The 25,473-nt window shown below is 40.4% G+C and overlaps 1 protein-coding gene across 1 annotated transcript; it reads left to right on the forward strand.

The window, feature by feature from the left end:
* Positions 1-4,753: 4,753 nt before the first annotated feature.
* LOC119362033 (probable cleavage and polyadenylation specificity factor subunit 1) lies at positions 4,754-24,703 on the forward strand. The gene is made up of 26 exons (XM_037627204.1): positions 4,754-5,187; positions 5,310-5,447; positions 6,264-6,417; positions 6,676-6,811; positions 7,579-7,724; positions 7,910-8,005; positions 8,102-8,154; positions 10,295-10,426; positions 10,532-10,583; positions 10,674-10,790; positions 11,603-11,743; positions 11,975-12,100; positions 12,799-12,876; positions 13,124-13,243; positions 15,766-15,860; positions 16,704-16,903; positions 17,881-18,620; positions 19,817-19,897; positions 19,981-20,046; positions 20,120-20,197; positions 20,341-20,571; positions 20,811-20,939; positions 21,129-21,302; positions 22,491-22,676; positions 23,275-23,642; positions 24,194-24,703. The coding sequence occupies exons 1-26, from the start codon at positions 4,871-4,873 to the stop codon at positions 24,306-24,308; spliced, it is 4,269 nt and encodes a 1,422-aa protein (XP_037483101.1). The 5' UTR covers positions 4,754-4,870; the 3' UTR covers positions 24,309-24,703.
* The last annotated feature ends 770 nt before the right edge of the window (positions 24,704-25,473 follow it).

Here is a 25,473-nt window from a genome sequence, read left to right on the forward strand (position 1 = left end):
AAAGGAATATCAAACGGAGTCCAAACGGAATGAAACCTTCGGGAGCGTGATTTTTGGAAAGGATATGATCCGAGAGACTTGGAGTACAAGCCAGGGAAGGTTCAAGAAGGCCAGGAGATAGGAGGGCGCGCCCACCCCCTGGGCGCGCCCCCTATCTCGTGGGTCCCTCGAGGCTCCCCCGACCGACTTCTTCCGCCTATATATTCCCATATACCCTAAAACGGTCGAATACAAGTTCCGCCGCCGCAAGCCTCTGTAGCCACCAAAAACCAATCGGGACCCTGTTCCGGCACCCTGCCGGAGGGGGGATCCCTCACCGGTGGCCATCTTCATCATCCTGGCGCTCTCCATGACGAGGAGGGAGTAGTTCACCCTCGGAGCTGAGGGTATGTACCAGTAGCTATGTGTTTGATCTCTCTCTCTCTCTCGTGTTCTCGATTTGGCACGATCTTGATGTATCGCAAGCTTTGCTATTACAGTTGGATCTTATGATGTTTCTCCCCCTCCACTCTCTTGTAATGGATTGAGTTTCCCTTTGAAGTTATCTTATCGGATTGAGTCTTTAAGGATTTGAGAACACTTGATGTATGTCTTGCCATGCTTATCTGTGGTGGCAATGGGATATTCACGTGATTCACTTGATGTATGTTTTGGTGATCAACTTGCGGATTCAGTGACCTTGTGAACTTATGCATAGTGGTTGGCACACGTTTTCGTCTTGACTCTCCGGTAGAAACTTTGGGGCACTCTTTGAAGTACTTTGTGTTGGTTGAATAGATGAATCTGAGATTGTGTGATGCATATCGTATAATCATGCCCACGGATACTTGAGGTGACAATGGAGTATCTAGGTGACATTAGGGTTTTGGTTGATTTGTGTCTTAAGGTGTTATTCTAGTATGAACTCTATGATAGATTGAATGGAAAGAATAGCTTCATGTTATTTTAGTACGGAATCTTGAATAGATAGATCCGAAAGAATAACTTTGAGGTGGTTTCGAACCCTACCATAATCTCTTCGTTTGTTCTCCGCTATTAGTGGCTTTGGAGTGACTCTTTGTTGCATGTTGAGGGATTGTTATATGATCTATCTATGTTATTATTGTTGAGAGGACTTGCACTAGTGAAAGTATGAACCTTAGGCCTTGTTTCCTACCATTGCAATACCGTTTACGCTCACTTTTATCATTAGTTACCTTGCTGTTTTTATATTTTCAGATTACAAAAACCTATATCTACCATCCATATTGCACTTGTATCACCATCTCTTCGCCGAACTAGTGCACCTATACAATTTACCATTGTATTGGGTGTGTTGGGGACACAAGAGACTCTTTGTTATTTGGTTGCAGGGTTGTTTGAGAGAGACCATCTTCATCCTACGCCTCCCACGGATTGATAAACCTTAGGTCATCCACTTGAGGAAATTTGCTACTGTCCTACAAACTTGTGCACTTGCAAGCCCAACAACGTCTACAAGAAGAAGGTTGTGTAGTAGACATCAGTGCATGATACCGGCGAAAGTTGCGTGATATAATAGAGGCTAGCAAAGTGGAAAGGCGAGTGTGCGTATATCCCTGGACTCACATTAGTCATAAAGAACTCATATACTTATTGCAAAAATCTACTTAGCCCTCGAAGCAAAGTACTACTACGCATGCCCCCTAGAGGGATAGATTGGTAGGAAAAGACCATCGCTCGTCCCCGACTGCCACTTATAAGGAAGACAATCAAAAGAGTACTTCATGCAACAAATTTGTCACACAACTTTTACCATACGTGCATGCTATGGGACTTGCTAACTTCAACACAAGTATTTCTCAATTTCATAATTACCCACTAGCATGATTCTAACATTACTACCTTTATATCTCAAAACAATTATCAAGCATCAAATTGATCCTAGTGTTTAATGCATTTTCTATGATAGTTTTTATTATACCCAACTTGGATGCCTACCATTCTAGGACCGGTTTTATAACCATAGCAAATACCATGCTGTTCTAAAAGACTCTCAAAATAATTTAAATGAAGCATGAGAGATCAACAATTTCTTCAAAATCAAGCCACCGCTGTGCTCTAAAAGATATAAGTGAAGCACTAGAGCAAAAATTATCTAGCTCAAAAGATATAAGTGAAGCACATAGAGTTATTCTAATAAATTTCAATCAAGTGGGCTTCTCCCAAAAGGTGTGTACAGCAAGTATGATTGTGGTAAACTAAAAAGCAAAGACTAATATCATACACGACGGTCCAAGCAAAACACATACCATGTGGCGAATAAAAATATAGCTCAAAGTAAAGTTACCAATGAACGAAGATGAAAGAGGGGATGCCTTCCCGGGGCATCCCCAAGCTTAGGCTTTTGGCTATTCTTGAATATCTTGGGGTGCCATGGGCATCCCCAAGCTTAGGCTCTTGCCACTCCTTATTCCATAGTCCATCAAATCTTTACCCAAAATTTGTAAACTTCACAACACAAAACTCAACAGGAAATCTCATAAGCTCCGTTAGTGCAAGAAAGAAAAACCACCACATAAGGTACTGTAATGAACTCATTCTTTGTTTATATTGGTGTTAAACCTAATCTATTCCAAGTTCTCTATGGTTCATACCCTTACATACTAGCCATAGATGCATCAAAATAAGCAAACAACACACGAAAGGTAGAATCTGTAAAAAATAGAACAGTCTGTAGCAATCTGTAACTTTCGGTTACTTATGGAAATCCAAAAATCCTACCAAAATAGGACATCCTAAGAAATTTGTCTATTGATCTATAGCAAAAAGAATCAATACAAAAGCACGTTTCTGTGATTTATTGATTTTTTTCTTGTGAGCGCAAAGTTTCTGTTTTTCAGCAGAATCAAATTAACTCATACGATATGTTATCCTATAGGTTCCACTTGGCACAAACACTAAATAAAACATGAAAACACATCTAAACAGAAAAGTAGATGCAAATTTTATTACTAAACAGGAACAAAAACAAAGGACACAAAGAAAATTGGGTTGCCTCCCAACTAGCGCTATCGTTTAACGCCCCTAGCTAGGCATAAAAGTGAAGATAGATCTAACTAGTGTCATCTTTGGCACTTGATTCATAAGTAGCTCGCATGATAGATTCATAAGGTAATTTAATCTTCTTTTTGTAAAGTGCTCCATGTCTTTCCTTAATTGAAATTGGAATCTAATATTCCCTTCCTTCATATCAATAATCGCGCACTTCTAAGGAAAGGTCTACCAAGAATAATAGGGCAAAAAGATTGCAATCTATATCAAGAACGATAAAACCAACGGGCACCAAATTTCTGTTTGCAACAATGAGGACATCATTGATTCTTCCCATTGCTTTTTAATGGTGGAATCCGCAAGGTGCAAATTTAAAGAGCAATCATCAAGATCATGGAAACCTAGAATATCACATAAAGTTTTCGGAATCGTGGAAACACTAGCACCCAAATCACATAAAGCAAAACACTCATAATCATTAATTTTAATCTTTATAGTAGGTTCCCACTCATCATTAAGTTTACTAGGTATAGAAACTTCCAAATTAAGTTTTTCATCAAAAGATTGCATCAAGGCATCAACAATATGTTTGGTAAAGGCTTTATTTTGACTATAAGCATGAGGATAATTCAACACGGATTGCAACAAGGAAATACAATCTACTAAAGAAAAATTATCATAATCAAATTCCTTGAAATCCAAGTTAGTGGGTTCAATGCTATTTAAAGTCTTGACCTCTCCAATCCCACTTTTACCAATTTTAGCATCAAGATCTAAAAACTCCAAATTATTGGGACGCCTTTTAACTAAAGTTGACTCATATCCAGTCCCATAATTATCAAGATTCATATTGCAAAACAAAGGTCTAATAGGGGACACATCAATAACTTTAAGATCTTCATCATTATTTTCATGGAAACTAGAAGAACACGCTTTAACAAAGCAATCTTTCTTAGCACGCAATCTAGTGGTTCTTTCTTTACATTCGTTAATGGAACTTCTCATAGCTTTGAGAGACTCATTGATATCATGCTTAGGAGGAGTAGATCTAAGTTTCAAAGAATCAATTTCAAGAGAAAGTCTATCAACGTTCCTAGCCAAATCATCAACTTTAAGCAATTTTTGTTCAAGCAAGGCATTAAAATTCTTTTGAGAGACCAAAAATTCTTTCACACTATTTTGAAAATCACAGGGCATCTTATTAAAATCACAGGAATTTCCATAATTATTAGAGGAATTACTAAGGAATGGTCTAGGATTAAAGTTTCCTCTATAAGCATTGTCGGCGGGGAGAAGGCTTTTTTGCGAGAGGGAGAGTGGGAGGCTGTGACGCTCACCGGCCCATTTTTTTCTCAAACTGGCCCCTTTTTGCATTTTTTACATGACCCCTGGTGCTGGGGCGCCATGCTACATAGCATGACGCCCCGGACTAGGGCGCCGTGGTAGCGACATGTAGCACGTCACCTCTAGCATGGCATCCTAGCTCCGGGCATCATGCAAAATGGCCAGTTTGTGAAATATTTTCAGATTAGGGTCATTTCGTGTTGAAGTTTCAAAGAAGGGCAGTTTCATCCATTTTCACAGAGTTCGTAGTCTGCTGGTCAAAGGACCTGGTTGCAATTTCTTTTACTGCTGAGGTGCTTTGTACATGTAAAAAGAACCAACTTTTGCAGTGAAACGGGACGGAGGCGGTAGGGCTTTTGCCAAATCTCGAGCTGCCCCCTCCCCCCTTCCCTTCCCCCCTCCGTCGTCTCCGCGGCGCCTCTCCCCCCGAGTTTCCGAAACCACGCCGCAAAACCCTAGCAGGCCGGCCGCGGAGGGGGGCGAAGAGCCCTAGCGCCGCCCCGCGCCCGCGAGGATGAGCTATGCGGCGTACAAGATGAAGCACTGGCCGACGGGCATCGAGCACTGCGCCGCCGGCTTCATCGCGCACCGCCCCTCCGACGCCGCCGCCTTCCCCGCGCCCGCCGCGGGGCCGGCGGCCTCCTCCGGGGCCGACAGCGACGCCGACTCCTCCTCCGCGAGGCGCCGCGGCCCCACCCCCAACCTCGTCGTCGCGGCCGCCAACGTGCTGGAGGTCTACGCCGTCAGGGCCGAGGCGGCGCCCGCCGCCGAGGACGGGGCCGCGTTCGACGGCGTCCTCGGGGCCCGCCTCGAGCTCGTGTGCCATTACAGGTGCGCGCCCCGGCTGTCCCTGCGTTTCATCTTTCAGTCAGTCTGTATTCAGTTCAGAAATTGGAGATGTGTGTGGTGGTTTCAGACTTTCAGTTGAATATAATCCTCTGAGTGGCGTGCAGGCTCCATGGGAACGTCGAGTCGATGGCCGTGCTGTCGGATGGGGCGGAGAACAGGCGAGACTCCATTGCGCTCGCTTTCAGAGACGCCAAGATAACCTGCCTGGAATTCGACGACGCCATCCATGGACTGCGGACTAGGTATGCACAGTTGCTCGCTCATTCTTGTAACCGTCAAACATTTGATTGTTGTGAAATAGGGTTTTATCTTTTGTCATAGCTGCACAGAAACATGTAGCTTAAAAATGCAGTGCCTTGTAATTTTGGCACAGGGAGAACCTTTCAACCACAACAGAAGCAAACATTTTTCTTTTGTCAATTATATTAGGAAAATAACATCTCTTTAGTACTCCCTCCGTCCCATAATGTAGGGCGTTTTTTGACACTTATGAGACGGAGGTAGTACCTTGTTATTGTTCGAAACTTGTAATTTTGGCAGAGGGGGAACTTTCCAATCACGGAGCAACAAGCACAAATTTTGTCACTTATTCGGAGAATAACATCTCTGTAGTATTGTACCTTGTTAGAATGTATCACAGCCTTATACATGATCAAGAGGCTGGTGGTTGAACTATAGCAGTACCATCCCTTTTGTTTGTCTCACATGTAGATAGCACTACAATTAGTGCCATTCATTTTTGTTTACCCCTCTTTTCGATGCCGATAAATGCAAGTAAGCAGGGCTTCTTTGATTCCTAGGAGTTCCTCCTATGTTGGTTATTTGATTGTAAGAGTGCATTCCATAGGAGATTTTCCTTGGTGGTCTTTACTCATTAGTACCACGATTTCAACTGAAAATTTTCATTTACTCAAACACCTGGAACGACTCCTGTATTTATTCTATGGTGCAATTGGAAGAGGACCCGCATTTCTCTATTTACTGAATCTAGTTTGCTATCTCGCACTTGCTATGAATGGACTTGCTATTTTATCAACTTATTTTTCATAATATTTCAGCTCAATGCATTGCTTTGAGGGCCCAGAATGGCAGCATCTAAAAAGAGGCAGGGAATCATTTGCTTGGGGTCCTGTCATAAAATCTGACCCGCTAGGCAGATGTGGCGCTGCACTTATTTATGGACTACAAATGGCCATTCTGAAAGCTGCCCAGGTTATATTTCACTGCATTACATATTTTTAACAAGTGTGAATTATTTGGTGTTTTTTCTGGCTCTTGTTTTCTTTAGTAGCAGGTTTCAATATTTTCAATAATTTGTGTTTAGATTTGGAATTTGTTATTTAAAATTTTAGTCATGTGCACCATGATTCCCTTCTCTAGTCCAGTAGAATCACCAATATATTATTGTTCTCCAGTTTTCCTATGTTTTCCATATCGATTGGCAACTTATGTTTTTTTATACAATATTAGGTTGGACAGAGCTTAGTGGGAGAAGATGAACCTACACGTGCACTGAGTTCTAGTGCTGTCCGTGTCGAGTCATCATATTTGATTGACTTACGAGCTTTAGAGACAAATCATGTCAAAGATTTTACATTTGTACATGGTGAGATAAGATCTCTTTCTGCATATAAATTTGTTGCACACCCTACATCTTCAACATAAAATTCCATGCTTTTTTTCTGAACTCTGTTGAGCTTCAATGCGTAAGTAAGCATGGCACTAGGGGATAGTTCTTAGGCATATCTAAATTTGCTAAAACAGCGTGTATGGCAACAGTTACACCCATATCGGGCAATTACTTATCTCTTTATGATTTGAATTTTAGTTTCCTGTTATATAAGGTCTGTTACCTTAATTTGAAGATGGCTTGCTTGAGATAAGTTGATCATCCCTCCAAGTTTGTCTCTGTCGTCTACGATCTAATCTGTTTTCCAACCAAGCCACTCCACTGGCCATCCACCCTATGGTGTTTACACCTGTTATGTGCTTGCTACTTGATACACAACAAACCATTGAAAGATCTAGCATATTAAGTACACCATAACTGTTGCTAAGAAGTCCACAGTGCAGCGCATCAGCATGTTTTATCTCCAGTGTTCTACATAACTTTGAAGGACAGAAGATGCATAAGAAGTCATAAATGTTTCAAATAGTCCAGTAAGTTTATATCCTGCAGATATTAACTAAGGATTTTTGTAGAATTTCTCCATAAGATTACTCCTTAATTCTGAAAAGGTGATCCAAAACGGTATCTTCGTGAAAATTGATAATGGTGCTAGTTCACTTCATTTATATGTTCACCACAAGTGTAACAACTATCCAAATGTGAAACGGCACCACTCATGCCATTTTCTTCTATGATCTCTTCAGGTTATATTGAGCCTGTATTGGTCATATTACATGAGCGAGAGCCTACATGGGCTGGGCGTATCTCATCAAAGCACCATACATGTATGATATCAGCATTTAGTATAAGCATGACACTGAAGCAACACCCAGTGATATGGTCTGCTGCTGTAAGTATATGACATTGATTGTCAGCTTTGACATTTCCTGTCTTCTGTATCTTCCACATCTATCTTTCATTAATAAATGTTGTAATATACCAAGGTGTTTTCTGTCTTCTGCACATTATCTGCCTTCCATTTGGCTCCAATGTACAAAATTGAAATTATAACCACAAAGTGTTTTTTGCTTCCAGAACCTACCGCATGATGCATACCAAATTCTTTCTGTGCCTCCACCTATTAGTGGTGTTCTTGTCGTCTGTGCAAATTCTATCCACTATCATAGTCAGGTTTGGTCCCTCTAAATACACATGGTGTACAGGCTTACATTATTTTTCATTTGCTGATCCTGAGTCATTGAATTGTGAATGTCTTTGTTGTTGCAGTCCACTTCTTGTTCCCTTGCCCTCAACAGTTTTTCATCACAGCCAGATGGCAGGTACTTTTTGTGATATAGGTTAAGACTATAAATTCTTCATTTCTGACGACTTTCATAGCTTTTGCCTGTCCATTCTCTCTTATCTCATTAACGAAATGTAATGTCTTCATTCTGGTTGATTATCCTAAGATATCTATAGATCTCGAGCACCTAATACAGTTACATGCACACCACTAAATGAACAGTGCCTGTTTGGAAAAAGTTTATATCATCGTTACTCAAGGAATTATACTGTCACCAACCAACTGTATTCGTAAGCATCTCCCAGAAACTTTGTTTCGTACTTGTAGGCTTGTAGCTGCTTATGTTTCCAAGCTCCATATCATCATCTTTCAACTTGGACTCATCATATACTCCCTCCGTTCCAAAATAGATGACCCAACTTTGTACTAACTTTAGTACAAAGTTGGGTCATCTATTTTGGAACGGAGGGAGTAATATAATGGTTGTCTCGCAACCTACAAGTCATTAATGCTCATGGTGTTATGCAGTCCAACAGTCAATAGACAGAGTCCACCTGAATACACGATCTGTAATAGTGTAATTGAAAGATGTGAACTGGGTGAATGTAAAGTGAATATGTCACTAACAAATAACTTGATTGGTGGTTGATTTCACGTGTGCATAACTTTCGTGGTGCTTATGTCACTAACAAATATGTAAAACCTATCTCATGATGCTCATGTGCTTAAGTTGCTCGAAGCTTATATAAACGATGTGACAAATGGTATAAACGACGTGACAAATGGGATCTATATCTCGTGTCATTCAGCATGCAACTGTCAAGATTATGCCAACTTGCAGGTCTAAAAAAACCTTAACATGAACATGGCACACAAAAACACATAGAGCATAATTGGTTTGCTGCCAAAAATTGGCATGCCAATGTTTGGCATTGTGCCAAATATTGGCTACTACTTGGTTGGTCTTGTCTATCTCACATAAAGTTGCCAATAGTTGGCAAGTCTTGGTATTGCTAATATTTGGCAAGCCAAATATTGGCAGCAAACCAATTATGCTTATAAACACCATGCATGAATGTATACCATTCAACAATCGACACACAGGAAAAAAATTGTATGTGAACTTTAGTTTCTTGCCACTCAGGCCAGCATATGTGCTAGTGTGCCAGGTACTCCTGTGGTCCTACCATACGGTATGAACTATGATTAATTCTGTAGCTACTTGTGCGCGGTATATTAAGTGCGTACAATGCAGGAACGTGACAGCATATTGTACCTTCTTTGGAGATAAAAATACAATTTTATTAGTTGGAAGATATTAGTTAGGCAAGCGATTGATTTAAATAGCAAGATTAGGATATGTTATGGTCTAGTCATGTAGGGATTCTAGTCCTTTCAGGCCAAGCATGCCCTTGTATAGCGAATACTCACTTGGCTGGCCCCTAAGAATAGTATCCCTGCTTGCCCAAGAAACATTATTATCTTCCTATTCAAACCAATGGTGAAGCACGTAAAAATTAAGACTAATGGTGTATGGATTATGAATTAAGCATCGAGAGAAACATGTAAACTTTGAACTATATAGTTTAAATTATTCGTGAAGAATGGATGTAATAGCGAATTGAGGAATCCAGAACTTCATATTTTGATTCTTGTGTTTTCTGGTATACCTATCCAACCATACTTTGCCAAGGGAATGCTTGTATATGCTCCCATGCGGAACTGTTGGACACTTGCATTTATTGATTATTTTGTACCTACACCTCCACCTCCACCCTTTATTTGGGTCAACCGGTGTTAACAGGTGCAATTTACTAAACCAAATTCTCTGCTATTGAATATCTCTTTCACATTGTGACTTGTGCCATTGTTATCAAACCGGAGAAATGCTTTTGAAGATGAGCAGGTGAAAAACTGAACCTAGTTTTGGTGTGGTTCGCTTAATCCTGAATGTGTCCAGCTGGACATTTGCTGTGAAATATATGGTAATAATTATTAACAGCAAACCGTATCTTCTTAAATCGAGATATGGTGGTTCTACCTAAGAGTATAAAATTGACTTACATGTACAGTGCATGTTTGTCCAACCACTAAGTTTCTACCATATATTTGATATGTCTTAGTTTCTTCCCCTCCAGTATATGTCAAAGCTGGTGACCTTTTCCTTGTCTTTGCAGTCCAGAAATTCCTAAATTAAATTTTCATGTGGAGCTTGATGCAGCTAAAGCGACATGGTTATCCAATGATATTGTAATGTTCTCGACAAAGACCGGAGAAATGCTGTTACTTACAGTAGTTTACGATGGCAGGTATGGTAACTCTATGGATCATCATCTGTCCTATTGTTGTGCAGCTGTTTTAGCTTTCGTAGGCGTGATAGAGTTGATCATTATCTGCTTCTTTTTCTTTCGCAGAACTGTGCGAAGATTAGATCTTATGAAGTCAAAAGCATCTGTCATCAGTTCGGTTGGTTGCTCATACTTTTCTTGTGCTTATATACCTTTTCATATTTAATATTACCAACCCCTCTTATGTTATTGACCCATCTGTGCGCAGGGTGCTACGACTATTGGAAGTTCATTCTTCTTCCTTGGTAGCCGTTTGGGAGACAGCCTTCTTGTGCAATTTTCCTGCGGTGTGGCAACATCTGTCTTACCAGATCTAATAGACGAGGTACTTTTGACTCTTGAGATACCTTTGTCAATGTGCCATTCCGCTGGAAGTACTTTTCGCAAGTACTGTAGATGGTCTAAATATTTATTTTAGAAATAGCGTGCCGTTGAATGTTTTAAGCATAGTTGCTCAACGCCTAAACCCAAAGATTTTTAGAAATGGTTACCTGTTAAACCGGAAAAGTCCAGAAGCATGGAGTACACCGGCTTGTTTTCCTCGGATATGTCAAAGCACCAAAGATTCCAACCAATAAGGCATCTCACTCAAAATGAATTCTATGCATAAATTTTGAGGACATGACTGAATGTGTTACCTGTCTGCTATATTTAGAATGGGATCTTAGTCATTGATGTTCATATGTTTCTTTGATGGAAATGACCTATGGAGTAGACATGGAAATGTTACATCTACCTTAAGCCACACGTTACATATATGTTTACCAATACATGTTTATTAATCAATATTATACTTTATAGGTTTACTATATTACTATAAAGTTTATAGTCAAAGTTGTGCCGATATATCTGAATTTGTCGGCCACACTGTACTAAGCTCTTGTAAAATGAAGCAAACACTGTTCCTTCCATAGTTCAAAAAAGCGATAGGCGTTAATTGTGCGTTTTGCCACCGCCTTGCGCTTTACTGACCAAAGCGCATGCTTATGCGCAGTTATGCACAGATTAAGCGTAGTTATGCGCAATGCGTTTTGCCAACGCCTAGAGCCTAGGCGCGCTTAAGCGCTCGCTTAGGCGCGCCTTTTTTAACTATGGTTCCTTCGTTGACTGGTGATATATGGTGATCTACTTGTGCAGCGGTCTGGTGATATTGAAGGCGACCTGCCTTTTCCGAAGCGCCTGAAGAGGGTGCCTTCTGACGTTTTACAGGATGTGACCAGTGTTGAGGAACTTTCTTTTCAGAATAACATGTTGCCAAACAGTATAGAATCAGCACAGGTATGAAAATGTTACTTCCAGTTGCATGGTTGTTATTCGTTTATATGCAACTCTGTAGTGATAGAATCATGTTCTTGTGTATATAATTCTTTTTACTGCCATTTGTTAGTTACCACTTCAATTTACGGTTTTCTTAAAATGTATACATCATGAATTTCCTTTGCATAATTTAGTAATTGCTTGCTTATTGCTTCTTTCTTGCCACTAATTTGTTTCACTTATTATTCACAGAAAATCTCATATGTCGTGAGAGATAAGTTGATCAATGTTGGCCCTCTGAAAGATTTTTCATACGGTTTAAGAGTCAATGCAGATGCCAATGCAACAGGAAATGCAAAGCAAAGCAATTATGAGTTGGTCAGTTGCATGAGACTTCACCTCCGTCTTTGGCTATAATTAGGTCCATTTTGTTCCAGCTGGGCTAGCTTTTTTTGTTGAATGTGTACATGATTCATTATTGATTTGGAGAACGGGTATTGTATATTTTATTCAGGTTCCTAGTCGTGCTTGTAACTTGCCTGTAATCGGAGATCCTGGTGATTTATGGGATTAGTGCTAGCCTGCTAGGGGAATTAGGTTCTATTTCAAATTTACGATCTCACACGATTAGGTCAGGGAAACAAATCGGAAAAATAAGAAAGGTAAATGAATCAAGAGAGCACATTGTTGGAGTCTTTGTGAGAAGGGCTGTTAATGGTTTCCGTGTGGGATTCCAGGACTTCTACCAGAATGAGTAGATTGAACCCTGTCAGAGTGTAAGAGAAAAAAATGGGCACATAAATGAGAAACGTTGTATCATCAGAATAGTTGTTTTTGTGTCAATATATGCTATTGAAATCACACATCCGACACAAATGTGTCTATCATTAGCTCCTCATATGTGACCTTAACAATTTACATCCTGTTACCAGTTTACCACCTTTGCACCAATATCTCTGTTGCTTCAGTGAATCAGTGAAAAGAAGTTCGACAATCTATTTGTTATTTAATTACCGAGAAGCATTTTTTGTTCTGCATTTTAGATACTCTTTGTGACAGTATTGACTCTATTTCAGGTGTGCTGTTCTGGTCATGGAAAGAACGGAGCACTTTCTGTCCTACAACAATCTATTCGCCCTGATTTAATTACCGAGGTACATTTTTCTCTCCCCTTTTCATCCCAGTTATTACATAATATAGGAATAATGAGTTTGACCAGTGAGTTGTATGTCAATGTTCAGCTCAAACCCCAAATATTCCACCAATGCCTTTTGAAGAACTTGACCAACATATTCAAACTTTAATCCCTTGCGTTTTAGTGGTGTTTAGTCATTTTTCTTACACGGAAATTTTTATGTTACCTACTTTATCTTGACTTACATTTGTTCTGTACTTGTGTAGGTGGAATTACCAAGTTGCAGAGGTATTTGGACAGTGTACTATAAGAGTTCCCGTGCACATACCAGTGAAGATAATGAATATCATGCATATCTGATAATAAGTCTAGAGAGCCGGACCATGGTATGATGGTAACAGAAATTTTATTTTTGCTGATTTCCCTTGCAGCTGTATACTGAAGTTTAATGCTTATGATTTTTTCGACATAGTATTTTGAGTGGAAGCTAACCACCCCCATAGCTATTATGACATTGAAAAGACCCAAAATCCTTGTAAAAAATCATGGCTATAGGGCACACTAGGCCTAGTTTTAAAACAGAACCAACAGCCTGACAAAAAACAGACAAGATCGGAGCCTACTCCTATCTGCTTTGCTAAAAAGACCATGTGAAGGAAAACGGGAAGGAGACATATTTTTGAAGTTGCCAGAGCGATGGAGAGGGAAGATAAGAAACTTAACTGAAGATATGTGGGTTCAGGTCGATGTGGCAAATGGACATGGTTAATCAAATTATCCACTAAATCAAAAGGACCAAGATTTCATAATACAAATTTTAAGTGTTTTGCCTTCAATAATACACACACACACACACACAAAATTTCATAATACAAATTTTAAGTGTTTTGCCTTCAATAATACAAGAATCATTGTTTTCTTTGCATACACATCTTCATATAATCACTCTAATCCATATTCTTGAACTGCAGCCTGAACACTGCACAAATTGACAATTGCATCTCCTTCTCTGAACATGAACGATTGTCTTTCTGAATTCATCTAATTTCTGGATTCATCCAACATCAACAACAAAATTTGTACAGAAAATACATCTCAAACACAACGTCGATGCTACTGATCCAGTGAGAACTGCAGCAGCCATTTTCCTGCACCCCCAGCCTGGAGACAGAACCATCAATCAATCAGTAGCATGATTGATCCTAGCAAGTACTCCAGTAAATATGCGGCATATGTACAGGGTTAATCTACATTACAATTACTGTTTGTAGTAACAACATTGGGTTACTAGTAACCTAAGAAGCATGGATACGGAGACACAGACACGGTGATACAACCTAAGAAGCACGGATACCGCAGTGGCATGTTAGCTGGAGCCTGGAGCAGGTTTGAGGTTGAACCCCTTTGTGGCGTTCGCGGCCGAGCAGCCTGAAAAATTAGGGTTCATATCAGGCCAAGCGTGTTACTGGGCCTCCCGAGTCCCCAGCGTGTCCCTGACGTATCCCAGCTGTATCCCTATTTTTTCTTTCTTTTTAATTTGAAAAGAGGGGATACTGTGGGATACGCGTAGCATGTCTGGCCGTATCGCCGTGTCCAGTCCTACTAGGATGCTGATTCGGCAATTTCAGCCATGCCCGTCTTTTTAGCGAGTAACGGAAGGAAACAGCAAGGTCAATTGGGAAAGAAAATAGATCAGCATAGGATTGCTGACGAAAAGAGCGAAAACAGTAATGAAATTAAGAACAGAAATGAGACAAAGCAAGGGGGGAGGTCGCAGAGTTGCTTACCTTGACGAGCTTGGTCGGGGAGCTCTAGGAACAATAGCAGGTGGAAGCTGCCAGAGGACAGCTGGAGTAGGTCAGTGTGGCATCGGCAAGGGGATGTCCGGCTTGCATTGTCACTGCGTCCTGGTCCTGGGCATGGGGAATTGGAGCTGGGCTCCGGTTGAATTTGCTGTCGGGGTCCTTCTGAGAGGAGCTGTAGGGCACGCTGCTGCCTGCTCGGGACGGAGGCGTTGTGGGGCGTGGCGGGTGAGGGGTGAGCCATCCCTGAGAATCCATGCTGAGTGACAGCAACATTTGGAATCAGCCTTTTCCTTCTTTTTTGGGCGGGGAGGCGGAGGTGATGACGTGGTGGCAATTTGCTTGTAAATAGCACCAACTTCAGTGGCAAAGATATACGGTGACGTGGTCCTCTTGGTGGTGAGAAAGGGGAGCTGGGGAGCTGGACTGCAGGCAGCACCCTGACCTGAAGCTGACATCTCTCAGGATCCTCACCTTAACCAGCTCTGATGCCAATTGTTAGTAGCAACTAGTACAGGTTCTGTTTTGGGACTTAGTTTCTGGGCTGCGATGGATGCAGCTGGTGAGGCTTCACTCCTTATTTATAGCTGAAAGTAACTAGTACAGAACCACTTCTTACAGCCCAAGGCATCTTGACTTGACCCACAGACTTGTACATAAGACACAAACTTGACTAACTAGCTTACTACCCAAGGAAAAGACTTGACTCATTGACTGACTGCTGCAAGGATTTCTCTAACACAAGTTCCGGTTGTTCTTGTCGGCTTCAAGGTAGATCGTATTGAAGTCCCCACACAGAAGCTAAAGGTCGGCATAGGGGATGGTCCCAAAACGTCAGGTTTTTGGGAATCAAGGAATTTTAGGGTAAGGGGAGATACTCTTATGCTGTCTCCAATTCCAGGGGCAAGTAGACCTTTTCTTTTTCTTGGGCTGTAATATGGGATTGTTTCAAAATTTGAAATTTCCAAGTTTTTTCTTCAGTGTTACATCGTTTTGCCTTTGACATATGTATTCAGTTTATTGCCTTTGTGGCTTTGTTCTTGATCCTCTTTAGTTTCTTCTGATGAAGTGATTACTGACTGTATGACATTATTACGTTATGGAAGGTACTTGAGACAGGTGATGATCTAGGAGAAGTTACTGAAACAGTTGATTATTATGTTCAAGGGGCGACCATTGCTGCTGGTAACTTGTTCGGAAGGTATGCTGCTCCTTAATATTTTTAATGTATTCAATTACTTATACTAGCTTGGCATCATCTGTCGTGGAATTCATACATCACAACACATTCATGTTAAAAACCTCGGTGGTTTTATAGTAACGGACACAACCAATATATCTTTGGGCTATTGGATGTCCAGGACTGCATGAGCCCACCAGGTCAGCACAGATCCAAGACATGTTAATGGTGATTGGTTACCTGGTCTGCATGGTCCAGTAAAACCAGATCAAACTCAACTCTGAGGTTGTCTAGTTTATCATTGCATTTACTCGATGTACAACTATGTAGTAGACCGATGGGAAGGTTTCGTTTCATATGAGAAAGTAGAAAATCAAGGGGAGTGCTTCCATGCTCTTCCATGATTTTTTTTCTCCACAATCTCAAAACATCTAAAATTGTTAACTTGTGAAGTTAATATTATTTATCTTAATTTATACGTTTCATATCTTCAGTCATGTGTAGGTGTAGCACAGTTTTTGTGTGACAACCCAGCCCTGTTGAGATTAATGCACATGTGCTGTCCAAAAACTTAAGCGTGTTATTTAATGTTCCCACACTTAAGGGAACTAGAGCATGACCAACATATAATATAAACTTAGGTTTGAAAGGTATAAACTTTTGATTGATCTTTCTGGGATAAGACATACATTTTGGAATAATAGGATAGGGGATCAGCTGGAGATGATCTTACATTTTAGCATTTTACATCTTTCTAGAATCATAAATAATTTTTTTATAATTTAATATTGAGTTATGTTTGTGACAGTTTGACATTAATAATTAGTAGCCTTTATCATTCTGGTTTTGTTTGAATCTTTGCAGGCGGCGTGTCATACAGGTATACGCCACGGGTGCTCGTGTGCTTGATGGTTCTTTCATGACACAGGAGCTAAACTTTACTGCGCATTCTTCAGAATCTTCATCGTCAAGTTCTGAGCCTCTTGGAGTGGCATCTGCTTCAATTGCAGATCCATACGTTCTTTTGAAGATGGTTGATGGAACTGTTCAACTTCTTGTAGGAGGTATAGTATATCCACTAGTCCATCATTTTTCAGTTATGCTTTCTTGCTGTGGCCTTATATATAAAATTCAGTCAAGCTTTGAAGTTTGAGTTAACCAAATAGTAAAATAGGCCAAATTTGACAGTAGTGTGAGAGAACTTGTTCCAGAACAATTGTTATACAGAGATCATAGTAGCGACTGAATAGGCAACTGAAAGGTGAGTGGCGCAAAATACTTATCTAGCTTCTGTATAACTTCTTAGTGCACTTTAACATGCGAAGGTTTCCTTACAGCTGAAGATAGAAGTTAGCAAGCTGATGCTTTCTCATTAGATAAATATATATGTATAAAGCTGTGTATGTATGAGTGCAGCGATTCAGTGCCCAGGCTCATCTGCGCCTGGCCAGAAAAAAAATCACAAAAAATACAAGAAAAATTCGAAAAATTCCAATTTTTTTCCCATGGTAGAAAATTTATTGCGGGAGGTTCGCTCCAAATTCTAGCTCATTTGGACATCTGAGTAGCTCTCAGCAAAGAAGACAAATCAGGTCAAAACAGTACATGAACAGTAAACTATTTTACAGACACTGAATTTGTCTTTTTTGCCGAGAGTTGCTCATTTGTCCAAATGATTTGAAAATTGGAGCGGGCCTCACGCATCAAATTGTCTACCATGGGAAAAAAATTTGGAATTGTTTGAATTTTCCTAGTATTTGTTTTGATTTTTTTTATTCAACACGGGTGCAGATGAGCCCGGGCTCAGAAAAGGGTTTTCGTGTATTCAATCATAACATGTTTGTAAAAGGCAAAGTTCTAGCTCAAATCCTTAGTTCAGTGCCACCTTGTGAATTTAGGCAAGGTTTGGATGGAATGAAGGGTGATCTCAGTTCTCAGACAAAATAGACGTATATTTTGTGAAGATTTGTTCATAGATAAAGAGATCATGTAAAAGGGAAAGATCTAGCTTAAATACATGATGTTTAATTTTCTGATGCAGATCATTCTACTTGTGCTCTTTCTATCAGTGTTCCCAGTATTTTTACAAGCTCAAGCGAAAAAATATCTGCGTGTACACTTTATTGTGATAGAGGTCCTGAACCATGGCTGAGAAAGACACGTAGTGATGCATGGCTATCTAGTGGTATTGCAGAACCGATTGATGGCAGTGGTAGTTCATCTCAGGAGCAGTCTGATATATACTGCATCATTTGTTATGAAAGTGGTAAACTAGAAATTTTTGAAGTGCCTAGTTTCAGATGTGTTTTCTCTGTGGAAAGTTTCTTCTCTGGTGAGGCTCTTTTGGTTGATTCAAAAGGAAGACATGATGACACTAAAGTTTCTCTAAAGAAAGAAGCGGATAGCATTCGGGTAGTTGAGCTTGCAATGCATAGATGGTCTGGCCAGTTCAGTCGCCCATTCCTTTTTGGTTTATTAAACGATGGGACATTTTTGTGCTACCATGCTTTTTGCTATGAAGACTCGGAGAGTAATGTGAAAGACAATTCATTTTCACCTGCTGGTTCTGTGGATCTTGCCAGTGCCAGTGATTCGAGACTAAAAAATTTGAGATTTCACCGAATTTCTGTTGACATTACATTACGAGAAGACATATCAAGTCTTGCACGACCGAGAATCACAATTTTTAACAATGTTGGAGGTTATGAGGGATTGTTTCTTAGTGGCACGAGGCCAGTCTGGGTTATGGTTTGTCGACAACGATTTCGGGTGCATCCACAGGTATGTCGTTGTTCTGCTGAGGTTTTTGTTGTCTTGCAATGTTTATTAAGTTTCATATACTTCCAACACCCCTCTCACGTGTGGCTCAATAAGGCCCAAACATGGACAGAAAGAGGGCAATGAACTTTTTTATTTAATTGCGAAAGCCGAGGCTTGAAACCAAGATCTCCTGGCTCTAATATCATATTAACATTCATGTACCAACCAGTAGAAGCAACAGTTTGAACCGATGGAGAAGGTTGGGCAATCCTAATATACTTCAACATATTTGACCCTGTTTCTTGTTTCAATCTACGATCGAATTCTTGTTTACACGTATTTCACACTATTTAATTTCTTTGCATGTTGAAATGTATAGTAATTTCCAAATTTGATGGAGTATAAATGAACTAAAGTGATCTCACCTGCATGCCTCTAGCTCTCTGAATGCTGCTAATGTGACGAGTCAACACTTTCAGACAATGCATAGTTCCCTAGTTAGGCTCACTTTGCTGTTGTTCAATGTGCTGTGCTGGGATGTGGAATCTAGTTATTTTTGTTTTTTTACTGATTGCAGCAAGATTTTGCTGTTACATCTGCTCGAAAGAGTCTTTCAACTAACTTTAATTTGGATTGAGAAATAAACAGGCTGTTTTGAAAAACCACCACAATGCCAATTACCTTAGCTGACATCGGAATGGTTAAACATTTCTTTTGTTTCTTCATAGATTTAAATCGTCATATATGCCACCTTTTTTTCTTCCGGAAATGGTAATGAGCGAACGTTCCCTGGGAATGGTTTCTGGCACGAACTCTCTGAGTAAATAAGCTGACAGTGTGGGGCCTCGATGAGCAGGGCACACAGCGTCATTTGTTTCCAGGAGCATCCCAGAGCGAACGGCGTTGTCCGCTTGCGGGAACCTCCCAGAGCGCACGATTGTTCGCGGAAGGGGCACACATCGATTATGGTTCTCTCCCTGTTAGAGTCCTTTTTATTATTTCATGATGAGATATGTCCACAACTCTTCAGGCTTAAGTTGATTCTGAAGTACCAAATCGATCTAACTTTGATGTAGTGTTTCTTAGAACCAAATCTTATTTTGTTTTTTGTATGGTGTACCATGCAGCTGGAAATCTGCAGTTATATGCAGCTTCAACTATAACTATATTTGCTTCTAGTCATCAGTGTGGCCTATCTAAGCTGTCCCATTTTGCAGTTATGTGATGGTCCCATTGAAGCCTTTACTGTTCTCCACAATGTAAACTGTTGTCACGGGCTTATATATGTTACATCACAGGTATGGAGTTGTTTGAATATATCTCTCCCATATACTTTAAGAAATAGGAAATTTTAAAACTGGTGATTTTTCATGTTTAACAGGGTTTTCTGAAGATATGTCAACTGCCCGAAGCATATAACTATGACAACTACTGGCCTGTCCAAAAGGTAAAATTTGTTTAGGTACGCGTAAGTTGTATCTCGTTTTGTTGCAGACTTTTCATACATTGCACCTTTGCAGATCCCTTTGCATGGTACCCCTCATCAGGTTACATATTATGCCGAGCAGTCTCTGTATCCACTTATCGTGTCTGTTCCTGTAAGTAGTCTGTATCCGCTGTTTCCAGTGATAATTTGTAACACTGTTTTGTTACTGCCATCTTCGATTATGGTTGTCTGGCACCATCACATAATAAACTATCCTCAGATAACTACTTCAATACTAAGTTTATATTTCTGCAGGTTGTTCGCCCCTTAAATCAAGTTCTGTCAATTATGGCTGATCAAGATTTGGTTCATCACATGGATAATGATGCTACTAGTGCCGATGACCTGCAAAAAACGTATACTGTTGAGGAATTTGAAGTTCGCGTATTAGAGTTGGAGAAACCTAGTGGACGTTGGGAGACAAGGTCCACTATTCCAATGCAATCATTTGAAAATGCTCTGACTGTGCGCATTGTTACATTGCATGTATGTATTTCTTTTGTCCTTCCATACTTAAAACAAATTAAAGGCTGTTTTGACTCGCTCTAGTTCAGATATTGGTCTTTAGTTATGACAAAATTAAACAGAACAAGGAGACACAGCTTCTACGTTTATATTTGCCAGCGTCTATATTTGGGCTTAAAATCTATCTGGTCACAAACTTCAGTGACTAAATGTTCATATGTATTTTCTATTCACAAAAAGGTTCTGCATTTCCACTTCAGAACACAACTACCAAGGAAAATGAAACCCTGATGGCCATTGGGACTGCTTATGTTCAAGGGGAGGATGTAGCTGCCAGAGGACGGGTGCTTCTGTTCTCTTTCACTAAAAGCGAAAATTCTCAAAATCTGGTACTGTAGGGGAACACTGTCGCTATTGCATTTTTTCAACTTCATCACAATTTACTACTCCTTCCTATTCAAATTAATTGACGCTGGCTTAGTACAACTTTAGTATAAAATTGTACTAAGCCAGTGTCAATTAATTTTGATCGGTGGGAGTACTATATTAATTTGTTAACATGTAAACATTAATTCCAGGTAACAGAAGTCTACTCAAAAGAGAGTAAAGGTGCCGTATCAGCTGTTGCGTCACTTCAAGGTCATCTGCTGATAGCTGCTGGCCCAAAGATCACATTGAGCAAATGGACTGGTTCTGAATTGACTGCTGTTGCATTCTATGATGCTCCTTTGCATGTTGTGAGCTTGAATATTGTGAGTATTGCACAACGATTGGTTCTGAATATGTTGCTCCTTTGCATGTTGTGCCCACATTTAATGCTTATCCTTATAATCAACCTTCCTCAGTCCCTCATACAAATAGAAAAATCTTGTGTTTCCAACTCTTTCATGTGTTTTGAGGACAACTTAGTAAGGGGAAAGAAATACTGAGCTTGTGCTTGATCTTTTCTGTTTCAGCTAGATCTATTCTGGCTTTGAAAGTGCTTAATGAATGGGCTTGTTGGAACCCAGTCAGATTCTCAAAGTTTTCCATTGTGCTACCTCCGTAGTATTTCCCATCTCAGAGACTGTCTGCTGGGGGGCTATTTCCTTTGCAAATGGACATTTTTTGAAATTTGCAAATTCCATGGAGTTCATTTGTAGAACTTTATTATAGATTCTTGAAGAAAAATGCACTAGTACGGCGGGACATGTTTTACATCCACGTGAAATTTAAACTTCAAACCCAGTATTATACGCTCACTTCCTCATCCCTGCAGCTTGTCTGCTGCTCACACTGTCGCCCCTTCCAGCAATGGATGCGTGCACCGCTGTCGCTCTTCTTGCTGCCATCTCTGTGCTTCTCACAGAGCATGTTATGATTTAGGCCTCCTGTTTGAGCCAGCTGGACTTGTGCTTTGGAGCTTCTCTGCTTGGCAGATGCTCTGAATTGCACCTTAACGTGTCATTCCAATCAGTCGCTCTCAGCTTTGCGAGCAGATGCATGCTCCGTGATGAACTAATCTCCTTGTCCTCCCAGCAGCCTTTTGCCATCGGCTAACGACTGCTTGCGTTCTCTCTGGTCTTATGGGTCCTGTGTTGCTCTTTACCAAGAGCCATCACACTATGGATCTCCTCTTACTCAAGAAGGTGTATGAGCTCCGTCATTCCTTGACTTCACCATCTGTGGCCTCTGTCAATGCTGTGGTTCCTAATGTTTGTTTCTTGGCAAATTATACGGTCCAGCAATTTGCAGTCTTTACATAATATAATTGTTATCCATTTCAGATTTGAATACTATGTATTGCCCAACTGGTTTGATTTCATATTCATTATGACGTTATACAATTTTTCTTGTATGTTAAGTTAGGCTGTTGCATGATTTAATAACATGTTTATATTGTGATTCTGCATACGAGATGCAGCAATTGTGCAGTCCTGTGATATTCTTTAAATTTCCAGGTCAAAAATTTCGTTTTGTTTGGCGATATCCATAAAAGCGTATATTTTCTTAGCTGGAAGGAGCAAGGTTCTCAATTGACTCTGCTTGCAAAAGATTTTGGATCTCTAGATTGCTTTGCAACTGAGTTCTTAATTGATGGAAGCACACTGAACCTTGCAGTTTCTGACTCTGATAAGAATTTGCAGGTCATTCTTTCTTATAATCTTTTTGTGTTACTGGTTTGTGTTTGATGTTCATTCACTACTATTTGATCCATCTGCTAGTGATTTACTATGAAATGAGTTTTTGATGATACTGAATCAAAAACTCATTGAAGCATCAAACTATCACTTACTACCGGACTGGTTCCTGGGATATTATCTTTGCTAGGGCCATTCATTACCAGTGTTTAAACATAAACATATCAAGTAATAACTGTAGACATCCTCTCTTTGAACTAGTTGTGGACTTGATGTCAGAAAATCACCTGGTAATTGTGGAATCAAGGAAATAATTATATTACTGTACTAATTTTAAATGCCATTTCAAGTCCCTGTTATGGTAGTATGTTATGGTTGGGTACATTGCAGTAGTTGATCTACCATTTAAAGATATTTGACATATTGCTGAGCAGCCTGAGCTTGTGTGCTTTGTTGGCAAATATAATTGGGGATACTACTTGATTGACTTGTACAGGATATGCTTCCTATTGAACACCTGAGTTAGTTGGATATAGTGCAACATGGAAGTGGCCCCCCTGTCCACCTGATTATTCACTGCACTCTAACAAATACCATCATGCAGATCTTCTACTATGCTCCCAAAATGGTGGAGAGCTGGAAGGGGCAGAAGCTCCTTTCCAGAGCAGAGTTTCATGTCGGAGCCCATCTGACCAAGTTTATGAGGCTGCAGATGCTTCCCGCTCCAGGATTGGCATCTGAGAAGACGAATCGTTTTGCCCTTCTTTTTGGTACTTTGGATGGTGGTATTGGATGCATTGCGCCTATTGATGAGTTGACATTCCGCCGGCTTCAGAGCTTACAGAGGAAGCTTGTAGACGCCGTCCCCCACGTGTGTGGCCTGAACCCAAGATCATTCAGGCAGTTCAAATCCAACGGGAAGGCACATCGTCCTGGACCAGATAACATCATTGACTTTGAGCTTCTTGCACAGTAAGTGAAGCTTCCACACATCAGCTTATATTGTTTTACCACTTATGCGGCCCTTATGCTCTCTTGCACATCTTGTTACACTCCAAATATGTTGCGTTGTCTCTTCATATAAAGAAATCCCCCTCTCCGTCCCAAAATAGGTGTTTGTACTAAATCAGCGACACTTATTTTGGGACGGAGGACAGAGGGTGTACAAGTATTCCATTCAAGCCAAGATTTGAGATGTATTGATCTTCGGTGTCTGGGTGCTGCTACTGCCGGTAGAAGGGCAGTGGTGGTAGATACTAGATAGGACTAGATAGGCAACAGTAAGTTGAAGTTTCTAGCCGCAAACATTAAGAGTAATTTAGATTGTAAAAGATCAGTATGATTGGTAAAAAAGGTCAGCTCTAAAAACCAGCTACTCCAAATATCACGCCTGACTGATTCCCATACACCCTCTGCAAGCTGGCCTGTTAAAATCTCTGCTGTAGAACAGCTGTTATTCTTTTTAGTCATATTGCTTTTTTCTCATGCCTCTCTAATCCACATTTTACCCTCTACATCTGCAGCTATGAGATGCTATCGTTGGAAGAGCAGCTTGACATCGCACAGCAGATTGGGACTACCCGTGCGCAGATCCTTTCCAACTTCGCTGATATTTCGCTAGGCACGAGTTTCCTGTGAATTATAAGTTTGGGCGATCATGTTGGATCTAAGTAACACCATGATACAGTTGGAAAAGCTAGCGGTGCATATGGCGATTCTGGAGCCGCTTGTTGATTCTTGGTAACTCCGGTGACCTAGGCACTCAGGAAAGTAAACATGACATCTGTACGATAGGATTAAATGCTGGACAGTTTGATCTTTCTGAGTAAATTATAACCACCTTTGCCGCGTACATATGATTAGCACTTGGAAGCACATTGTAAATGGCCATGGTGGTTAAATTCTTTCTAATTATTAGCTGTTGAGCTTCTTGCATTGCTCCTTCCTGGCCATGTCCCTGGTGACTGTAATGTACTATCTTGATGACTTGCGATACAAATTTCACTGTCAGTTGGCCATGTGATTGCTGGACGCATTGCTCTGTTATACAAACTTTAGCTTTTTATTAATCAAAACGGTAGCAAAGGTTTCAGTCCGACTCTTCTGTGGTTCAGTGACGTTCAATCTGGCGTTGAGCTCCCAAATTGCTAGTATTGCCATATGTTTCGGAAAGCCTAGCACAACGCTGTAACGTTGACCAAGGAAACATGTACTACCTTCGTCCGTTTGGGCAACTGCTAATATGGGATAGTATTATACTCGTTTTACGATAAGTTTATCTACAGATCTGACTAGTTTCTAACTATAAAGCATGCAAAAATGATGTGATAATATAATGACATGAAACAATAAAACATTATAGATACGTTGAAGATGTATCACGGCCGAAAAATGTCACCATGGTAGTTTTCATGACGAAAACCGGTCTTACGCGACACACGTGAAACGTTGCTAAATGGTCTTTGTTGTGTACCAGCTCATATTTACGAGTGTTGCTAAATGGTCTTTGTTGTGTACCAGCTCATATTTACGAGTCATATATGCAGCCGCAGGAGGAGCTTGCGTGAAGATCCCCTTCCATTTCGTTCGTACAAACAACATATGGCAATGCCAAATACGAGCCTAAAATGTTCTCTCTTATTTCCACTTTGTTTTTCAATACAAGCCTAAATAATTTTTACACAAAGCCCGTTGAATAGCAGTGACAACAACAACCAACAAGAAGTCCAATAGCCCATAGAAAAATAAAGTAAGTTTGGACGGGGTAGCGACCCGTTTTATAACATGACACGGTATTACATGA

The sequence above is a fragment of the Triticum dicoccoides genome, chromosome 2B (assembly GCF_002162155.2).
Source record: "Triticum dicoccoides isolate Atlit2015 ecotype Zavitan chromosome 2B, WEW_v2.0, whole genome shotgun sequence".
Taxonomy (NCBI): domain Eukaryota; kingdom Viridiplantae; phylum Streptophyta; class Magnoliopsida; order Poales; family Poaceae; genus Triticum; species Triticum dicoccoides.